Genomic DNA, 21,784 nt, shown 5'->3' with positions numbered 1-21,784 from the left:
AGTAACAACCATTTCTACTGAAGAAATAAAGAAGTCTTTAAATAAATTAAATAAATAAGTCTATTTCCTCTTTAATTGATCTTCATGGTCTTTATCACATTTAACTCACATCTTCAAGGTATCACTTCTGCTTCTGAACATACAATCCTTTTAGAAGGAACTTGGCTTTTGTGCACAGGAGAGGAAATGAAAACAAAGGAAATGCAAATTATTTTTATTGGTTTTCCTTTTTTTTGACAGAATAATCAGAAATGCATGAAGTTATCTTTTAAGGAGTGTTCAATTGCTGATTTTAACATCCCTAAAATAAACCCACATGCGTAAGGTTTGTGATGGGGTTGGGCTTAAAATTCACAGACAGTGAGGCGATATTTATCGCATGTTTTGTCATTCCAAGTGCCATCACTGTACATTTCTACACATTTCTCAGATCCTTTGCCTGAAGGTTCACCCTGATACCAGTTGATAAAATTCAGAGAATCCCCATTCTGGAAATGGAATTTCCCAGGATCATCACTTTCAGTAATGCCCAGATAGGCATAAATACCATATTGTTCCACAATTCTCTGAATAGCTTTGTTCTCATTTAGGTTTCTTGGTGAAGCAATGGAACCATGAGCTGCTTGGCACGTTGCTCCTGCTTCCTCAAACACAGATGTCTTCCCAGTAGAGGCAAACAGCTTATCACCAGCAATTGCCATCTTTCCATCCAAGGTCAAAGCTGCAAAGAAATTCAGAAACCTTGCTTATTCGACCCAGATGGCCCCAATCCTGCCAGCCTTTTGTAAAACATTGAAGACCCATGGAGTCCTTGGTGCTCTCTGAGCTTGGTTGTTTGCTTGCAGACATTTCATTGCCCAACTGCTGCAAGCATCTGCAAGCAAACAACCAAGCTCAGAGAGTACCAAGGACTCCACAGTTTAACCCTGAGCTACAGATATTCTCTTCTATTTAAGACATTATTTTCCCTGGAGATTTTGGGCCTTGCGACAGGGTGTTGGGTGAGCCCATTTTGAGAAGTGGATTTATGAATTACCCCAGGTACAATGTATTTTTTACTTCTGTTTGACTATTTTGTTGTTGTTTTTAACTTAAGCTTGTCAGCCTGGCAAGTGGTTGGCTGTACAAATGCAATGAATGAATGACTGAATGAACAAATGCTAAATAAAATAATTTCCTTGTTGCTCTTTTTCTGCCCCAAAGCTAGGGGAGTCCACATTCACTTTTCTGAATGATGGGAAATCACAAGTCTATTTAACTGAATTGTTTATGAGCTCTCACTACAGGTAGTCCACATTTAGCAACCACAATTAGGACCTGCAAGTTGGTCACTAGGTGAAACTGTGACTACTTATGATCTGGCTTCAGCTTTCCTTTGTTTTACAGACCTGTGAAAGTCATAAATGTGAGGATTGCTTGCGAAGTTACTTTTTCCTCACCATCGTAACTGCGAATGGCCACTAAATGAGGGCGACCTGTAGTTTAGTTCTGGGTATCCTCTGATCCATCAAAAAAATCAAGTTTAAAGAAAAAATAGATTTACAGAAATTGACTTTATATAGTAAAGTTGTCAAGTGGCACCAAACCTAGGTGTATCTGAGTGGTACTAAGAGACTTCCAATTTCCTTTCTGTTTTTGTTCAAAAGTGGCAATAAAGGTTCTGAGTTGCTTTTTTATGATCCCATTAAGATAAAAAAGCAGGGTCTGGACTGTGCCGGGGCAACCTGCTGATGGAAGCTGCTATGTCATGAATAAGAAATTGTATTTATTGCTTCAGGGAAGAGGTGGAATTCTCCCTGACTTGCTGGTTGTCCACATGCATGGATATTTTGCATGGAAGGAAAGATGTTAAAAATGTACCTCTTTCCATTCTGGTGATTCTGTGTCGGAGTTCTTTGAGGCCGCTTTGTAACTGAGGATCCTGACTTGCAGGCAAACCTGTGGATGAAAAATAATGGAAGTTCGTTGTCCAACAGTTCAACTGCATTGTATGATCCTGTGAAATTAGTTGAGACAGTGATTTTCTTTAATGATGCATTTGAACACAAATCAGTAAGAGTCTGGTCAATTAAGTAATGAAATGATTAATTGATTGATTTGTAGGCCTAGAGTACTTCTTCAGTCTTTCCCCTGAAACGAGTGGATTTTTGGTATATCTAATGCATTTTGGAGACATCACACTGACAACAAAGGCCCACATAGTTAAAGCAATGGTGTTTCCCATAGTAACATATGGCTGCGAGAGCTGGATCATAAGGAAGGCTGAGAGAAGGAAGATCGATGCTTTTGAACTGTGGTGTTGGAGGAAAATTCTGAGAGTGCCTTGGACTGCAAGAAGATCCAACCAGTCCATCCTCCAGGAAATAAAGCCAGACTGCTTACTTGAGGGAATGATATTAAAGGCAAAACCGAAATACTTTGGCCACATAATGAGAAGACAGGACACCCTGGAGAAGATGATGATGCTAGGGAGAGTGGAGGGCAAAAGGAAGAGGGGCCGACCAAGGGCAAGGTGGATGGATGACATTCTAGAGGTGACAGACTCGTCCCTGGGGGAGCTGGGGGTGTTGACGACCGACAGGAAGCTCTGGCGTGGGCTGGTCCATGAAGTCACAAAGAGTCGGAAGCGACTGAATGAATAAACAATGAACAATGCATTTTGGTGTCTTTCCTACTGTGAAAATGATGAGAAATAGTTCAGAAAGAAATCTAAAAGAAAATCATAGTTCTGTCTATTGCATAATTCCACGGTAGCAAACCACAGCTGCCATCCTGACTTTCTTATCCCCTCCTGTAGATGCCACTGTCTGATGCTTTTCCAATGGATGAAACCAGTGTGTCACTACACCACACTGACTCTTTGCAACAGTACAAAAAAAATATTTAGGGGAAAAACAACACTTACTTCCCCCCAGACTATATATACTGTTCGTGCCAATTGCATATAGAATAGAAGAGGAATGGATTACACTGAAATAAATTATACAATCTGATGCAAACTTTAGAACAACATATAACACTGCAATATGTTTTGTTTTGTTTTGTTTTGTATTAAGTTGCATCTGCCCTTTGAAAATGTGAGGAATTGTTCAGGGATAAATAAATGCTGGACTTCCTGGGACAGTTGATCCCCAGAAGAAGGGGATCTAATTATAGAACATTTTAGAAGTTACTAATCTCACCACGGACTCACTGCCCCAGGGTAAAATTGAAGGTGATAGCTGTTGGGATGCTGGATTGAGATTTTAAAATGAAAAGCCAATGTCTTATTGTCTAAACTTCAGAGTGTTGATTTGATTCAGGAAGAAAATATAGTTTTCTTCCATTTCTGTATCAAGGCAGAGTTTGGAGCAGGTGTATTTTACAGTAGTTTGAAAGGACATAGTTCCCTCTAGTGGCTGACTTAGAAAGAAAGGCTGGTGAGTTTGAGATGCTCCAAATACTCATTTTATGCAAGATTAACCAACTGAGTAAGAATTAACCTTCTTATTCATAAGCATTTCTGCAGGGGACAATAAATCAAATAATTAATATTCGATAGTTGAGGTCTGAGTCATGATTCTGCATTTCACAGCACACTTGTGGTTTAGAATTTATGGCCTCTCTCAGTCTGAGATCCGTGAAAGATTTGCACTGAAGACGAACAAAATTTCAGAGCTACAGAATTCAGCATGGTTGATTCTGGTAATCTTTCTCTCTTTTGTCTTTTGGGAATTCTCTAGGGCTGAACAACAGTGAGCATATGCCTCACTCCTAAAGCAAGTGTTCATGTGTTTCAATGAATAAAGAACACTGCAATTTAGAGGTTTCTACATAATGGTTTAATGTAGATGTGTCTCCCTGGGAGGAAAAGAGGAGATAATAAATGCAAGAAACAAGAAAAATAAAATGAACAGTTCAATTAAAGACAAAATTAAGACTTAAACCTAGCATATTTATAGTTTAACTTAAATTAACTGACAAGTAGGGCCCTCCTTTTTAAAAGAACTAAACCTGTTTACAGTAACAAACTTCTTATACCAATTGCTTTCTGAAGAAAATCTTGTTCTAAAACTAAGGAGTTTTTGAAATATCTGAGTGTCATTTGCCTTACCAACCTCATTCCACTTGCTTAACACTTCAAGTCTCCACCTGCTTGCATCTTCACCTGAAGCACAGGTATGCAAGGAGTTTTCCATCCTGCTTTCTAAGTAGCCATGCTACCTGGCAATTATGGGACTTGTAGTCCAACATATCTGGAGAACACCAGATTGGGAAGGTAAAGACAGGATTGTGGAACCAAACCAACAACCTTCTTTGGATTGCAGGAAGCAAACATCTCCATGATGTCAAGGGCTCTCATAACTGATCTGCCTCTGTACAATAACTCGCACCCACATCAGCATAATTTAGCCTGTACTTCAAGCTGAATATGTTTGGAGAGTTTGCCTCACCCATCTTTATTCTGTGGAATGAGTGTATTTATTTCCTGTTGATTTTTACCCCTCCCCCTCTCAACAGCCTGAGGGTTTGATTAACAAATTAATAAGTAACGTCCAGTTGCCTAGGCAACACAACAAAACACAGGAAAGCCTGGGTCTCCTTTTCATTGAAGGATGCCTAGAAGATGATCAAGTTAGTGCCACTAATAATTGTCTGGATGAAAACAATTGACAAAAATAGGGGCACTTCTAAAACCCTTCAGGGGGCAAGACCTCTGTTATGATGCGGCAGTCTTGCAAAACAGTGTGCAAGTTTTCAAATGCTTCAGAAAGTTCTCCAGAACTTTTCATCAGGCAATATAGGAAACAAGGAGGTTTTAAAAAGGGAAGGGGTTGATGAACATGTTATCGGATTGGAATTCTGAAATATGCAAAGCTGGACGTAGGGACCAGCATATCTGCCTAGGGCTGGGAGCCCATGAAAGGCCTGTGAAAAGGACGACACTTCATTACCTGGTGGACCAGCAACTCCTCTGTCACCTGGTTTTCCCCTTGGTCCTTGAGGGCCAGGAAATCCATTTTTTCCAGGAGGGCCTTGGAGATCTGTTCAAGGGAAAACATAGACATATAAACCTGTCACTCTCTTTAATATTCTTGCGCACTTATTTCAAATTTCAGATATAAAAGAGCATTGGATTTTCAGTAGAGCAGTTCATTGCTCTCTTGTAGAACCATAAATGTATCTTGAACTTTAATGATCTGAACTCTCGAAAGTTGGGTCATGCAATATCTATAACCATTCTTTTTCTATAATATTCAATGAAGAAAACAACACATGTTGATGTCACTCGATTGTCCCCATTGCAAAGGCATTTTTAAAATCTGCACTTCTGTTAACTGGATTTTAAAAAATGGGAACATCCTTTTATTTATAGATTTCTCCTGTACAACTCATCTCTAAAATGTAGACACAAGAACATTCACCCAGAATGTTCTTCTGTTCATTAGCAACAGGATAACCTTTGATTATTTACAACCTTATCTTTGATCATGTGATTGTAATTATTTAATCTTTTGTTATTTCCAATCTTACCTTCACAAATTTTATCTGCATGGCCTGCTCCCAACAAAGCAACTGCTACAGCAAGGATATGAACCAGCTGGGGTGACAGCATCCTTTTTCAACCAACTAAATGAAGAACAATATTTTCAGCAGATGGCCTTGCATCAAAATAATCTTTATTTCCAAAATGACTCACACAAATTGAAAAAGAAGGGTTGAAGAGACTTACACCTAGATATAATGAGCAGATCATTTAAATTAGGGAATCACATGATTATAAATAATATCAGTGCTGTGGGTGGTGTAACGTAGAATACAGGCTAAGGGGGTAACTTTCAAAAATATCAGCCAGAGCCTCAGGAGTCAACCTTTCATATATTAAATAAAGTTTCCTGCATAATCCATTCCTCAGTTTGGTACTTCTATTACAAAACATCTGCCTGTATTTCTGCGAACAATTAGATGCTGCAAAGAGTGCTTGTGGAAAGCCTAAGTGCATATTACTACCCAAATAGTCTTGCTTTGGCTGGTGAAGATCCATAGCACTGCATTGTAGATTATCTCTGTCCCTCAAAAAGGCTTCTCAACATTTCCTTTGCCATAAATATGAAGTTATATCACTTCACTATGGGAAGATAAAGTCTCTTTCAAGTTGAACTCAGCTCCTGGTGACTTCACGAACACATTCATATAGTTATTTTGGCAACAGCATGGAAGCAGATTCTCTTTGCCTTTTTCAGATTTTTTTTTTTAAATGGCTTTTCCTGGGCATCCAGGTAATAACTAGATCTGGTCCTGCTTAGCATATCAAAACCAGCCACCCAGCTGGATTTCATATCTTAAGTTCCGCCAGTTGGTTTATTAAAGAACTTGTGTCCCACCACGGTGGGAACAGGTCAAAGCCAGTCCTTCCTGCTGATTCAAGCAATGCATTAACCTATCTTCTTGGTAGAGAACCAGCATGTCATGTTTCATTCTATTTGGTGATAAACAAAAACTTAGTGATTGCAGTCTGGACCAGTGAAGGGGAAGTTTCCTAGTGATTCAAAGAAGAATTGTCCCCAAAACAGTGATTGAGCATAAACTCAGTTTCACGCAAACCAGTGAGCTGGTTTATCAGGTGCTGTATAGCCCAAGCACATAGGTGTGGGACTCAATCTTAATGGGATTCTAAGATGCAGACCGCTGCTTTAAGGAGAATGCAAACTTATCCAGCATTGCCAAATGTTATTATCTGCCATTATTCGTTTCAAATGGAAGGTTTATTTAAGTTGAATTAGTATATTTCCTTTTGCTTCCTCTCACATAAAACTGATTTTCATAACCAACTCTTTATGAGATTAGGGTGGGCACAGCCCATAAGTAAGTGTCTGTAAAAAAGAATATATTTATACTATTTATTGTCATTAGTTTAGAAAAAGATTTGATGTTTCTTCCTTCTTTAATTTAGTCATTTTATTTACATTTCTTTATTCTACTGGTAGTTATGCTATTCTGAACAGCATTTTCTCTAAACTCTAAATTTCATCCTAATCAAAATAGGATGAAAATATCTAAATGACAACTCAGTACGATCCTTCTTTATTCAGAAATTAGCTATTTATTTAAGTTAGTTTAAAATTGCCCTTCTCCCCTTTTCAATTTCAATTTCAAGAAGTTAGGATGACAGGCCATTAATTACTATTGTAACAGAAATAAAATAATAAAGATATATTCCATTTGATATTAACATTGGTGGGTTAATTTTAAAATCAGCATGCATCTTTACGGAGTTCAGAAATGTACAGTTGAATGCTATAGATATCTAGTCAAAAGAAATTTCTGCTAAACTATTAGGACTCTTTCACAACAAACTAGATAGAGGTTGTAGCTTGGAATCAAGGATTTCAACTTACCGTCTCACTTCAGAACAAAATAACGAGGAAAGATGAAAAAAGTCAATTTATAGTATGGGTATGCAGTTGTTGTCTTGGCTAGATTCTCTGCCTGTCCCCTCCATTTTATTTACATAGTTGTTCCATTGCGGAAAAAGATTTAGCGAAGGTAGAATGGTCAACCGTCAATACTGATTGTCTTTTAGAAATAAGATATCTCTAATATAAAAAACAAACCACGTTCTTGGGCAAAACAATAGATCTAAGGAGATAAAAAGTTTCTGCTGGAAACTGTTTGTAGATATAAGGTTTCCATAGGGCAATCTCAAGGGTACGTGCCTAGCAATTTTCAATGCCACCACAGAAAACATATCCAAACACAGGAAAAGCACAAACTACAAGGTGTTCTCTAGAAACCTGTATATAAAACACAGATTCTTTGTATATATGATCTGTCCACACATTAGCATTGTACACAAACAAGTGGAACAAAAACACGATTAGTAATCTGACACACTTGACCTAGAACATATTCCATGGGGAGGATGTCCTGTTCCATACCGAACACATAAAAACAATGTATTGAGAGCTTCATAATAGCAAGAAAGATAACTATGGAAATCAGTTATACAATCCTAGAACCCCACAGCTGGAAGGGTCCTTTAAGGTCACTAAGACCAGCCCTCTGCTCAGGGCAGGAAACCAAATTAAAGCATCCCTCCACTCAAAAGCTTCCAGCAAAGGGAAGCCCACCCTGGTAGAAGCCATGATGACAGCCTGAATTTCATGAAACCGTTATGGGAATAACACAAATTACTCATTTGCACAAATTGTACAATTCTGGACATCATCACAACATGTGTGACATTACTTGTTTCTCTGTCCCCAGGTTTCACTGTCAAACTACTTTTTTTTGTTAGGACATTTTTCATAAGATTCAACCAGAATTTCCTTTCCATATTTTAAGACCATGATTCCATCACCGGAGCAATAGAGAACAGGTCCTTTATCAAGGACTGGAAAAATGCTATTATATCTCCCCTTGGTCATCTTTCTCAAGGCTAAACATACCTAATTCCCTCAGCTTCTAGGGATTTAATGTCTAGTTCCTTTGACCATGTTTTTTTGACATTCATAGCACCTATTCGATCTTCTCTGAATGTTTCTAAAAATGTGGTGCCCAAAAATGACACGGTCCTTGAAGTGAGTTCTGTCCAGTCAATTTGTGGACCAGTAACCTCTTTTGAAATCCAGTTAAGAAACATCACATAAAATTCATAATGCGCTAGTTCAGAAACTCCACTTTAGATTGTCTATTTCTTCCTTTCAATGTCAATTTTCATATAGAAATTCAGTGCCGTTTGTATACTAACCTCATTTTTATTAAAAAAAAAAAAAAAAGCCCCATACAATTAGATCTGAATATGTACTTCTGAACAGATTTTCCTACAAAAACTGTTTTTTATCCAAAGGGATGTTCTCTTCAAGTACACACTTGTAAACATCATTTATCCTTTGACATAAATTTATGATCTGAAGAATAACATTATTCTGCACAGGACCGTAAAATCAGATCTCTTTGCTGAAATGAAGTGGAGCAAATTCTTTAAGCATCCATATGGTATCCGCTATCTGTCATGTAGCAGATGATGAGTATGACCTCTTTTGGTGAACACAAACCTGCTATAAAATATGTCCATGAGAATTTCTGATCTATGGAAATCTGCAGAAGAATAAAACATGTGTATAGGGAAGATTACAGGAAAAGGGACCACAGTAAGATGAACTTTGTTACCATTCTAGCCTCTATGATATCTGGGATGCAAAAAATTGGATGACCACCAGATGTCAGCAGAGAATTAAGTTCTTTAATCCTGTTGCTGCCACCTGGAGATCACCTGGATTTCTGAAGTCCAGATATGGCAACCCTAACTTTGAGTCGTATGTGATCAGATGATTTCCAGGTATAATTCAGCAAACTTTTGATCATGGATGTCTGTATGGATGTGATAAATGGATGTGATAAATTGTCTAGGTGTAGTTACTTAAGAATCTCTATGCCATACCATCCTTAATTCCTGAGATCCTATGGAGCAGCAACCTTGATGGCTGAAGCAAGACCACTGAGGGAGCCTTCACAGAAGCTAGGAGCACACCATGACATTTCCTTCTGGGAAAGACTCAGTTGGCCTCTCATTTTCTATTTGCGATGCATTTGCTTAGAATTGGCTTTAATGTATCCTTTAGCAGATCTCAAAAGAGTGCTAAATTTGAAGTACAATTTCAAAGTGAACTGGCAAAGTGAAGTGGAGAGGCTCCCTGTCTCAGTTTGAAACAAGGGCTTATGCTGGTGAGCAGCAGGGTTCTAGTGAGGCCCTGTGGCATAAAGGCATTGGACTATGATGTGGACACCCAGATTAAAGTCCACCCTTAGCCACAGAAGCTTCCTGGGTGACTTTGGAACAGCTGTCCTCTCTCAGCCTGGACATCTCAAGAAGTTGCTGTTGGGATTAAAGGAAGGGAGATGCCCATCACCTGGAAAAAAGGCAGGGTATAAATCCAACAAATTTATAGAAGCTCTTGTTATTGAACTGAAGTTGCTGAAGAAACCTGGTCAGCCTTGATCCATCATCAAGGTGCAGGGGCTTGGTTTAAGTTGCTGTGATTGTTCTTCACTTTGGTTCTGACAAAGCATATTGAGTTATTACAGATGATGTGAACTGCCTTGACCATAGTTTCTGATGTGGAAAAATGGGATGAACATTTTAAGAATGAATAGACATGCTGCAGTAAGGCACAGAATAGAAAACAAGAAACAAAACAAATAAAAAATCCTGAACTGGGACATAGTATTAAGTTTCTGTATACTCACACAAGCATTCAAATATGTTGGGCTGAAGTTGCACAGAGTCAAATGGCTCCTGCATGTACTATATTTCATATAGAACACTTATGAATGCTTTGAGCCTCCTTTGCACTGATATTAATAAAAAGGAAAAAAAGGAGTACCAACTAGCAGTCAGAAGACACAATGAGAACTCCTTAATCTCATAACACATGGACAGACTCAACCACAGTTTCAACTGGGAAACTGTGAGCATCCTAAACAAAGCCAGATCCAAAAATGCCAGAGAATTCCTGGAAGCCTGGCACTCAGACAAAGCAGCCATCAACAGACACATAGAGGTAAACAACGTTTACACACCATTCAAAAGAGACAATAGAAAAGCCAAAAGACCAGGACACTCCCTCACCAGCAATCAACACCCAGATATGCAAAAATCAACACTAGGATCAACACCAGATGAACAACCAAACAGCACAATACACCCTAATCAAGGAACGATTAACTCAGTCAATCCACCAAGCAGCAAACAACAGCCCAATCAAAGAACTCCCAGGGAGAGAACAACACCCCCACCAACACAAGCAGGGCAAGCCACGGTATATAAACTGAGAGCAAGGCCCACTCCCTCTTTGCACTGAAGATGTTGCCTAGTCTGGCAATGAAGCGTCTGCAAGAAAACAACAAGGCTCAGAGAGCACCAAGGACTCCACAGTCCTCACTGAGTTTAAGCTTTTAGATGCCTTTGAATTATGGATTTGGAGTCAACTGCCATGGACTGCAAGTACAACCAATAAATGGCATCTGGACCAAAGAAAGGCTGACTGTTCACAAGAGATCACAAACCAGAAACTCATATATTTTGGGTGTGGTATGTGAGCAGATGATGAACTAAGAAAAAAAGAGACCGTGGTGGCATGGTTGAGGAAGGTAGAAGAAGGGGAAGCCAACTGTATCCATAGATGGACAGGATCAGGGAAAATTTTAAATGTTCTTGAAAGATTTCTGGAATCTCTTTTCATTGTTGCCTATTGAAAAAGAGGGTGTTTATCTCACAGTCACCCAAAGGAGCCCCAACTTGACTTCCAACATAGACTGAGTCCAATCAGTCAAAGTTCTTCATTCAGTGTGAAGATCACTTCTTATAAGTGAATGCCTCAAACTTAGATTTTTTTTTTTGCCTTCAAACACATTGTAAACAAAGGCCTGGACTCCAGTGTGGAATTAAAACTTTTACAAATAACCTTTTATAATATCAATTTCTCTCATGTGCTGCAGTAGCTGGGCAGCTGCCCAGACTCTTTTCAAATGTTTTCACCTGCCTGATTCTCATTGCATGGGAAATGATTTCTCTCAACAAATATTTGATGACTGTTTAAATATTAGAGGACCAATCAACAATTAACTTTATGCAGCTTAGTTCTGCTGCAAGACGTTCAAATGGTGTGTGTGTGTATGTGTGTTCCCCCACCCTGTTTATATACTAATAATGCTCTATTGAACTGGTCATCATAAGCTATCATTTTAAAAAAAATGCATTCATGTTCTTTTTATGGGACTCATTTCCAGTAATTCTCGACCCTGTTTTGAAAAGTACTTCTTGTTGTTTCAGTGTGTTCTTGGTACTATTAAGAGATAAGACTGATAATGATTAAACAGCACTGAATGCATTCCTTTCAAAGTGTTATCAGAATTTCAGAATATTTAGCTTGAGCATATCATACCCCAGGTTTGTACTTCAGGTGCCAAATGACTGCCTGTATTTCTGAGAGCAATTTGATGCTGTAAAAAGTGTTTATGGAAAATGTAAGTCCATATTACCACCCAAATACTCTTGCTTTGGCTCATTAAAACCCATAGCACTGCATGGTGAAGTATTTTAATGTCTCAAAAAGGTTTCTCAACCATTTTCTTTGCCATAGAAATGAAACTATTTCACTTCACCATGGGAAAACAAAATCTCTTCCAAGTTGAACACAACTCCTGGTGATTGAACTCAAGTTGATGGTGACTCAGCTCCTGGTGATTGAACTCAATTTTAACTCAGCTCCTGGCCAGATCCATGTAATTTTCTTGGTAGCAATACTGAACTCCTTTTCCTTTTCCTTTTTCCAGAATGTTTTGGGTCTTGTTTTACATTATTATTATTAGTTATATATCCCACCTTTACTATATACATATTAAGGTATCATACCTAATGCTCCCAACTCCTATAACTCCCCTTGAAATGCGTTGTGAAAGAGAGTGATTGGCCCAAAGTCCTCCAGCTGACTTCATGGCTAAAGGAGAACTAGAATTTACATAACCCTGGTTTCTATCCCAGCATCTTAATTACTACCCCAAACTCTCTCTTTCTTTCTCTCTTTTTAACTTCCCCGTGTAGCCTATTGACCTGGGATTTCCTGGTGATTTCCCACTCAAGTCCTAATCTGGATCAAACCAACTCAGGTTTTTGAAGGCAAGCAAGGTCAGCTGCCCTCCACTCTAGCACTGAAATTATTAGAACCTGATTAACTGGAATGCAGTGTATTGTGGAAACTGCTGAGAGAATGAATGTGAAAGAAATGTTCAGAAGTGCTATATGGACACAGGGAATTGTTGTGCTTATTTGTACAGTTCCTTCCCATCTTTCATTACTGTCAGGCCCAGCCCAAGAACAACAAAGAGTCAGTCCATTCAAACTCCAGTTCTTTATTTGCTCACACCATATAGAGAGAATTGCAAATGAGGAAGCTAATTCCATATGCTTCCCAAAGGGCTACTCATTAATTGACTAATGGAAAAATAACAGATGAGGCACCCACCTCTCTGAGCAAGCAAGCTGAACAGCTAGAGGGAGGGAGGAGTCTTAGAGAAAATCAGAAGTGGCCAGAAGCCTTTGGAATGTTTTTTTTTTATTGTAGCCAATTATTCAGCTTGTTTTAAATGATAAGAGAGCTTGTTCTTTCTAATGTCACCCACTGTAAAATCGATCAGAGTAATATCCTCTGAATTCTTTCCTCTTGGCTAACTTCTTCAATGGTCTCGGTAATTTTTTTAAAATTGGATAAGTAGGTAGGTAGGTAGGTAGGTAGAATTATGACATTCATATCCAGACTTACATTCATTTTTGAAAGACACCAGAATATTCTTGGAGAAATCAGAAAGGATCATATTATTTTCAGAATATCTGAATTTGCATTTGTACAAAACTGTTCTGCTGTTTAGACGGACTTAGGCAAGCTTGAGATTAATTATTTCTAGAATTAATTAATTAACTCTAGAATTAATTAATTAATTCCAGAATTGGTTAACCAATTCATTAATTATTTTCAGGAGAACAATCAAACCCTAATAATCTGTAAATCAATATTTTGATTCCTTTTATGTATTCAGAAATTGGGAATGTTTGATTCTACCCACCACATCAGCACCACATCTGATCCTCACATTTGTTACTGGTTTGACTCTCATGCTGCCATTCAGAATATTGGGAATTGTAGCAGACTGAGGGCTGATGAAGACTTTACAACCAAATGTCTTGGGCATAGTCAGAGAACTACAGTTCCCAGAAGCCATAGCAATTCCATTGGTTTAGGTGTCAAAGGAGAAAAGGCTTTAAAATTCACAGATAACCAGACGATACTGATTGCATTCTTTGTCATTCCAACCACCATCAGTCTGCATCTCCACACAATTTTCTGCCCCTTTTCCATTTGGTTCATACCCACGCCAGTTGGTATAATTCACAGGAGTTCCATCTAAATACTCAAACACTCCTGGAACTGAACTCTCCTTAATTCCCAAGTAGGTATATTGGTTATTCTCTTTCACAATTTTCAAAATAGCCTCATTTTCCTTTTCATCCATGGGTTTTGCAATGGAACCCCCTGAAAGCTGACATGCTTGGAGAACTGCTTCAAAATCAACTGTCTTTCCACTGGTAGCCAATATTTTGTGTTCCACCTTATTTAGTATTCCCTTCAAAGCCAGAACTACAAAAGAGAAGAAAAAGCACAATTACCCATCCTGTCCTATTATCAGGCTGTTCCTAAATGCAAGTCATCATTTGTTTTTGCAGCTGCCACATCATGAATATGCATGTATAAACTAAATAAATTTGAATTAGCCCACTTCTAATCCATGTTACTTTCTCAGATGTTCCCCTATAAATCTGTCCTCTTTCCATAGTAATCTAAAAATATTTCTCTAAATGAAAATTCACATTCAAATGTTTGAGGTCAAATGATTCTGAGGGCAAAATGTTCCACCCCCAAAATACTTAGTCCACCCATTGCTGGAGGTGGTTGAATCTCAAAACTGACCCCCTGCAGTAGGGCTAACACTGCTGGAACACTTCTACAGGTAGTCCTCACTTAATGACCACAATTGAGACTGGAATTTTGATTGCTAAGCAAAGCAGTCATTAAGTGAATCTGACCCAACTTTATGACCTTTTTGTGGTGGTCATTAAGTGAATCACCACAGTCATTAAGTGAACCATGTGGTTGTTAAGCAAATCATGTGGTTCACCATTGATTTTGCTTGCTAGAAGCTGGCCAGAAAGGTTGAAAATAGCAATCACATGACCATGGGATGCTGCAATGGTCATAAATGAGAACTGGTTGCCAAGCACCCAAATTGTGATCATGTGACCCCAGGGATGCTGCAACAGTCATAAGTGTGAGCACCAGTTGTAAGTTGATTTTTTCAACACTGTCATAAGTCTGAACCATCACTAAACAAATGGTCATTAAGTGAGGACTACCTGTAGTAAGGTTAGAAAGGCACTCGAACATTAAAACCTCCAAACTTTTGCATAGCATCCTTATTCCTCTCCCTTAGTACTTTTCTAAATGTATTTTTCATCAAAAAGTGTTGATAAATGGATTTATGTATGCATTTATCAATTACAGGAGAGTTTTTCAGTGCCCAGCTAAGACAATTTCTGGAGGTTTAATATAGAAAAATCAAAATCATCAAAACCAACATGGATTAAAACCAACAAAAAACCAAATCAGAACAAACCAACACGTGACAGTCCAACCATAAAAAGCTTCCCAGGGCACTCAACCTCCAAACACCTCTTCAAAATTTTTGAGCTTAAAACTATGCTTGAACTTCATTTTAATCATTTAATTTGATTTGGAAAATGGATTTCCCCATCTGGAAATGAATACTTCTCTTGCTTTCCCATTTGAAAATGTGAGCTGAAAGCTTCCTTCACAAAGAGCAATGGAGAGACCAAATAAATGCAAGATTTTAAGGAAAATGGGGCTTCCCTCACCATCACTTTTCAAAAACTATTATCCTTTGTCTCTCATGAAAGCTACTCTAGGGAGAGGATGCTTATTTTACAGATATCATTTGGTCCCCTTATTTTTAGGAATAGGAAGAGCAAACAGCGAACCTCCTTCGAGCCCCAGGATCCTTTGCTCCAGACGTCTGAGCTCTGCCTGCACTTCTGGATCGAGAAAAGCAGCACGGCCTGGAAATAAATAGGAGAGCAAACCATTTCGCTTCACTGAGCAGAGCAAATCCATTGCCTCGCTCTGTCCCTGGAGAATACTGAATTTCCCTGTTGCTTGCTGTTGCAGCAGAGGAGAAGCCTTATTTGAGCTGGGAAGTTGGGTCAGACCTGGTTAATGTCTGGATAAGGGGGCACCTAATGTTTTCCCGAGGAGTACAGCAAAACTGAAAACAACCTACTCAAAGAAGGTAGTGGCAAACTGTTGCTGAGAAAACTACACAGATGTGCATATAAAATCAGCAGGTGTTGGGCCTGACTTGAAGGACCATGTTCATGCTTAGTAGTGGATGATGGTGATGATGGTGATGATGATACAGGCTTAGATTCACACAAGGTGCTTCCCACAGCCTAATGTTTTTCTTTATGGAACTAATTTTTTCAATGGATAGAAAGAAGAGTTTTGGGAAAAAAGTCTGTGGAGTCCTTGGTGCTCTCTGAGCTTGGCTGTTTTCTTGCAGACGTTTCATTACCCCGCTAGGTAACATCATCAGTGCTGGGGAGTGTGGCGTTTGCTCCCTGTTATATACAGTACTTTGCCCTGCCAGAGTTGGTGGGGGTGTGGTTTTCTCCTGGGTAGTTCCTTGATTGATTGACTGATTGCTTGATCAAGGAACTACCCAGGAGAAAACCACACCCCCACCAACTCTGGCAGGGCAAAGTACTGTATATAAACAGGGAGCAAACACCACACTCACCAGCACTGATGATGTTACCTAGCAGGGTAATGAAAGGTCTGCAAGCAAACAACCAAGCTCAGAGAGCACCAAGGACTCCACAGTTCAACCCTGAGCTACAGATACTCTCTTCTATTGAAAAAAAAATCCCTTTGTTTCAATTGGTCAGCATAGGAAACATATCTGCCACATAGAATCCTCCCTGTCTTCAGTTCTGTCCATTCTTGACTTGGATGCAAAGTATGTCCTTGGTCCTGAATTTCTCAGTCACTACGGAAAAATCACTTTGAGAGTTGCATTTACTTCTATGGCATCATAGGCAGAACCCAATCTGCTTTTTATCATCTGGTTTTAAGGTAGCAGCAATACTTATAAATACAGCTGAGGTTACCCACTGTTAGGTGAATGGGCATTCAGTTTCAGTTGCACAGTATTTCCAGTTTGATTCCTCTCTGATTTAATGGGCTTTTGAACCCGTTTAAGCTGGTCATGATCACTTTTGTCTGTCTGTTTCAAATTAAAACCAAGCAAAACAATGGTCTCATTTTTGGTGGCTCAAAACGCTGTAGGAACTAGAACTGTCCAATTTTGAAAACGATTCAGAAAAATGGCGTCTACAGGAGGGGGCAAAGGTGTCAAAGTGGTAGCCACAACTGCACAATCAAAGCCCAGCCTATTGCATTAAAAGGGAAAAGGCTTAGATCACATGCTTGTAGCCACCATCTTGACTTTTTTGCACCTTCCCATCGATATCCTTATTCAGAAAGCTTTTATCTCTGCAAGAGCTTAGCCCTTTTCTCCTGCCTATTAAAGCAGTCTGACTTTTTCCCAAGTTTCTGCATGAGCCTGAAAAAAAAAGATCCTGCAACTATGACCATTAGATCAACTTTAACCAGTGGTCTCCTTAAGGCAGCCCCATCCTTTTTTTCCCTTCCCAGGCTTGTGCTGAAGCCTGAAAAAAGTTGGGTTGCTTTAATGAGTATCAAAGAGGTGCTGTACCTGCAAGAGGTCCAAAGCACTTACTCTGAATCATTTTTCAATCATTCAGAGCCACAGTATTGAAGTATCGATTTAATGATACAATCCCTGGTATTATGGTATTGGTGACATAGTATTAAGGAAAAGAAGCAGTTAATTCCAGGGCCTTGAAATTACACTGAAAGCAATGATTCTCGTCTTACCTTCTGGCCCAGGTAGTCCTTGGTCTCCTTTCTCTCCTGGTTCACCTTTCAGCCCTCTTGGTCCTGGAAACCCATCTCTTCCAGGAGCACCTGGTAAGCCACTGGGGGGTCCCATGGGGCCTGGAAAGAAAGACAAGAATCAAGGAATTGCAAGATGAAAGTAGAGTATATTAATTCCTTTATTATTGTAAAAAACAATCAGGTAGTCCTTGCTTAACCACCATTCATTTAGCAATGATTCAGACTTACAACAGCACTAAAACCCAACTTGTGACTGGTCCTCACACTTACGACAGTCCCAGTGTCTGACAGTCACATGATCACAATTTGGGCACTTGGCAACCGGTCACATGATTGCCTTTTTCGACCTTCCTGGCTGGCTTCTGGAAAGCAAAATCAATGGGGAACTGCTTGATTCACTTAACGACCATGTGGTTTGCTTAACACCCATGGTGATTTGCTTAATGACCACTGCAAAAAAGGTCATAAAATTGGGTCGGATTCACTTAATGACCACTTTGCTTAGCAATCGAAATTCCAGTCCTAATTGTGGTTGTTAAGCAAAGACTACCTGTATTGTTTTGCCAGCATGAATCTAGCTGATTCTTGTCTGGGCTTGGAAGCTAAACATGATCAGACCTGATTCATAGTTGGATGGGAGACTACTGGGGAAATTGACACTAGTGTAGGACAGTTTGGGAAATTAGAAAACATTTGGGAAGAAATCAGCGTCAAACCTTGTCAGTGCTACTGCTAAGAAAACTGTATGGATGTGCCCATAAAGTCACCAGGAGTTGAGCACAACTCGACAAACTTTTTATTACTTAAGGCTATATAAGTTCACATATTGTCCAGACATGACAGGAACTTAGACAAGAAGCACCTAAACATCTCAATAGTCCTCGATTATGTGAACTGTATTTTACTTAAAAGGTCTCACTCTGGACTGGCTTGGTTATTGCATAAATGTGAGATGTAATGGAAGGACTGTAGGCTTGGAAGTCAGACCAAATGCAATAGCAAATCCCTTCGATAGAGTTGCCATGCAAACTGCATGGACTTTTCCAGGAGACTTTGAATTTTATGAGCTTTCAACTGTGTAAGAAGGACTTGTACAATTGATTTGGCCCATATTGCTTCTTCATCTACATCAGCCTTTTGAAATGTGAGGTCCACACATCAAAAAGTTCACTGTGGCCTGCAGAATGTTTGATCACTTCTCTTCATAGTCTCAAAAATGTACCAGAAATGTAAGACATCTACCAAGCTCCTTATGGGTTGCAATACAAGAGGGGCAGACTGCTGATATGGAGGGAGCATTACAAGCTATGCAGGCTTAATTTGGACAGTACTAGTAATATAACTTATTGATTAGTCAATTGACTATATAAAAAAAATTTGGACGTAATGTTATGGGATCCCGCCACAGAGAAACATCTATTTTGCATTGTATGCATCAATAATCAGACTGAAGAAGGAAGAAGAGCCATTAAAGTAATCCCAATAGACATACCCTGACTTCACTGTTATTTTAGCAAAATCATGGCACTCAAGTTTTCTGTTGTTTATTCATTCAGTCGCTTCCGATTCTTCGTGACTCCATGGACCAGCCCACGCCAGAGCTTCTTGTTGGTCGTCAACACCCCCAGCTCCCCCAGGGATGAGTCTGTCACCTCCAGAATATCATCCATCCACCTTGCCCTTGGTCGGCCCCTCTTCCTTTTGCCCTCCACTCTCCCTAGCATCAGCATCTTCTCCAGGGTGTCCTGTCTTCTCATTATGTGGCCAAAGTATTTCAGTTTTGCCTTTAATATCATTCCCTCAAGTGAGCAGTCTGGCTTGATTTCCTGGAGGATGGACTGGTTTGACCTTCTGGCAGTCCAAGGCACTCTCAGAATCTTCCTCCAACACCACAGTTCAAAAGCATCGATCTTCCTTCTCTCAGCCTTCCTTATGGTCCAGCTCTCGCAGCCATATGTTACTACGGGGAACACCATTGCTTTAACTATGCGGGCCTTTGTTGTCAGTGTGATGTCTCTGCTCTTAACTATTTTATCGAGATTGGTCATTGCTCTTCTCCCAAGGATTAAGCGTCTTCTGATTTCCTGACTGCAGTCAGCATCTGCAGTAATCTTCGCACCTAGAAATACAAAGTCTTTCACTGCCTCTACATTTTCTCCCTCTATTTGCCAGTTATCAATCAAGCTGGTTGCCATAATCTTGGTTTTTTTTAGGTTTAGCTGCAAGCCAGCTTTTGCACTTTCTTCTTTCTTCTTTCTTTCTTCTTTCACCTTCATCATAAGGCTCCTCAGTTCCTCTTCTTTAGTTACAGCCAACTGGGCCAACTTTATCACTTGAAGAAGCTCCCCACCACCACCCATTTCAGTTCCCTGCAATTTGAGTACTGCTATGAATCAGCCCTCAGTCAAAGTTCTACAACACTTAAGAACAGACCATATGAAACAGATACCTGGTGGTCCTTGGTCACCTTTCATGCCATCCTGTCCATCTCTTCCAGGGAGCCCATTAGCCCCTGGGATCCCTGGGATTCCTGGCACCCCTGAACAATTGCCCTCCTCCCCATGACATGGTAAGGAAAAAATAGCCAATACTGCTGCCACAGAAAGCAACACAAATGATGCCATTTCTGCTCAGCTGAAAAAAAGAAAAAGAAAAGAATACACATTAACATTTTGCAGCATTGCTTGACAAATGAGGCCAATCATATTACCTTAATTATGAAATTTCAAATGCTAAGTTCACCCACTCAAGATTGCTTGTTCCTATTATGTTTATATGACCCAGCAACAAAATGTCATGGTGGGGAAAGTACACCACAGAATTCAGCAGAACAAAGAAAAATAAACATGGCAATTCAAAATGTAATGGATTATCTCCAAAACCCAAAAGAATAATTTTAGCCATTAAGACTGACAGCTACATGCAAATTGAAATCACTGTTATTTCTGAGGTCAACTTACTATTCTTTTCCACGTTGACAAGAACAAATGATTTCAAAAGCATCTGATTAAACTGTATTTATGCTAGGGAAATATCTGATTTAAGTGGAAATTTGGCAGAACCTAGGGAAGGGTGGGGTTGAACGAGCTGTTATTTCCCTTTATTAACTTGGTAAATACTTGAAATGGGGTGAAAAGTCCATGATGAGGCCAAACAAAGAAAAAATGTAAAAGTGCAGATCAACTCCTTTCTCCAAGTGGATTATTTTCCACTATAATATATGGAGGGAAATTCACCTGGCAAAACAAGTTGATTCCAAACAGATGAATTCATAAACCATAAAATTTATTGAGGATAAAAGATTCAATAGATATAAAACCCTGTATATGCTGAGTCTCACCACATGTGGGGAGAACTTTCCTTTCCTTCTGGAGACCGCCTTGGCCCTCCCACTTATCTGCCTACAGTCCAGCAGTGGTATATCAGAAGGAAGAAAAGATCTGGTTGCCCAGCAAAATGCAGGAAACAGGGATTCATTTCTGTATCTCCTGAACTCCTGCCAAACTCCCATGTCCCAGCTCATGGATTGCAACCTGCAGCAGTGAGATCAACATGGAAGATCAGTAGGATGGATTTGTTTTCTAGCAGGGATTTTTGGAGACCCCATTTGCTGAGGCCTGGTAGGGTGCCATTCCAAATATGAAGGGGAAAAAAAACTTCAGATGAAGGAAGTAAAAACACAGAAATGTCAGGTTGTATCCAGGCCCCTTCTTTGCTGAAGTAGTTTTCTGAATGGAGAGAGAATTATTCAGTGCAATTTCCCCATATGAAATCTCAAATGATACCTGTTCATATCATGGATAGGTAGACCAGGCTTATTATTCTTCCAGAACAGTCTTCCCTCATATAGGGATAATGTATTGGGAGCATGGCTCCCAGAGTTTTGAACCAGCATGTCCCAACTCATATTGAAGGTATGAGGTTAGGAAAGCAGTTTTACACAAACACAAGAGGGTTCTGATACCAAGGCCGTTAGGGCACAGTTCCAATCTGGCAACCACAATTGAACTGACTCAGTAGAAGAGAATTGAACTGAGTCAATAATGGCTTTCAGAAGAACCATTATGGGAATACAAAGGCATCACTGATATTCTGATTTCTTCTGTATGATGTTTTCCTAAGGTATGAATAGTCCATGAATAAAGCCATGGACTGTTAAGAGCAGTACTTATTTAACGTAAAAACCTCTTGAATAG

At 39.5% G+C, this 21,784-nt stretch overlaps 2 protein-coding genes across 2 annotated transcripts; both read right to left on the bottom strand.

Moving 5' to 3' along the window:
- Window positions 1-317: 317 nt before the first annotated feature.
- Window positions 318-5,596, bottom strand: LOC134499768 (pulmonary surfactant-associated protein A-like). Its single transcript, XM_063306593.1, has 4 exons — window positions 5,515-5,596; window positions 4,935-5,024; window positions 1,861-1,938; window positions 318-721 (listed from the first exon to the last, which is right to left on the bottom strand). The coding sequence occupies exons 1-4, from the start codon at window positions 5,594-5,596 to the stop codon at window positions 345-347; spliced, it is 627 nt and encodes a 208-aa protein (XP_063162663.1). The 3' UTR covers window positions 318-344.
- Window positions 5,597-12,878: 7,282 nt separating this feature from the next.
- LOC134499548 (pulmonary surfactant-associated protein A-like) lies at window positions 12,879-20,601 on the bottom strand. Its single transcript, XM_063306242.1, has 5 exons — window positions 20,549-20,601; window positions 20,038-20,222; window positions 17,568-17,687; window positions 15,593-15,670; window positions 12,879-14,177 (listed from the first exon to the last, which is right to left on the bottom strand). The coding sequence occupies exons 2-5, from the start codon at window positions 20,210-20,212 to the stop codon at window positions 13,801-13,803; spliced, it is 750 nt and encodes a 249-aa protein (XP_063162312.1). The 5' UTR covers window positions 20,213-20,222; window positions 20,549-20,601; the 3' UTR covers window positions 12,879-13,800.
- Between the last annotated feature and the right edge of the window lie 1,183 nt (window positions 20,602-21,784).

The sequence above is a fragment of the Candoia aspera genome, chromosome 6 (assembly GCF_035149785.1).
Source record: "Candoia aspera isolate rCanAsp1 chromosome 6, rCanAsp1.hap2, whole genome shotgun sequence".
In the NCBI taxonomy this organism is placed as follows: domain Eukaryota; kingdom Metazoa; phylum Chordata; class Lepidosauria; order Squamata; family Boidae; genus Candoia; species Candoia aspera.
Note: the sequence above shows the minus strand (reverse complement) of the source record. Positions and strands in the feature narration are given on the sequence as shown.

Excerpts from the sequence above, each read along its gene's own strand:
- LOC134499768 (XM_063306593.1), bottom strand. The coding sequence starts at position 5,596 with ATGCTGTCACCCCAGCTGGTTCATATCCTTGCTGTAGCAGTTGCTTTG. Across the intron at positions 5,025-5,514 it reads TGCAGATAAAATTTGTGAAG|ATCTCCAAGGCCCTCCTGGA; the intron begins GTAAGATTGGAA and ends TCCCTTGAACAG. Across the intron at positions 1,939-4,934 it reads AGGAGTTGCTGGTCCACCAG|GTTTGCCTGCAAGTCAGGAT; the intron begins GTAATGAAGTGT and ends TTTCATCCACAG.
- LOC134499548 (XM_063306242.1), bottom strand. The coding sequence starts at position 20,212 with ATGGCATCATTTGTGTTGCTTTCTGTGGCAGCAGTATTGGCTATTTTT. Across the intron at positions 17,688-20,037 it reads AGGTGACCAAGGACCACCAG|GCCCCATGGGACCCCCCAGT; the intron begins GTATCTGTTTCA and ends CTTTCTTTCCAG. Across the intron at positions 15,671-17,567 it reads AGGACTACCTGGGCCAGAAG|GCCGTGCTGCTTTTCTCGAT; the intron begins GTAAGACGAGAA and ends ATTTATTTCCAG.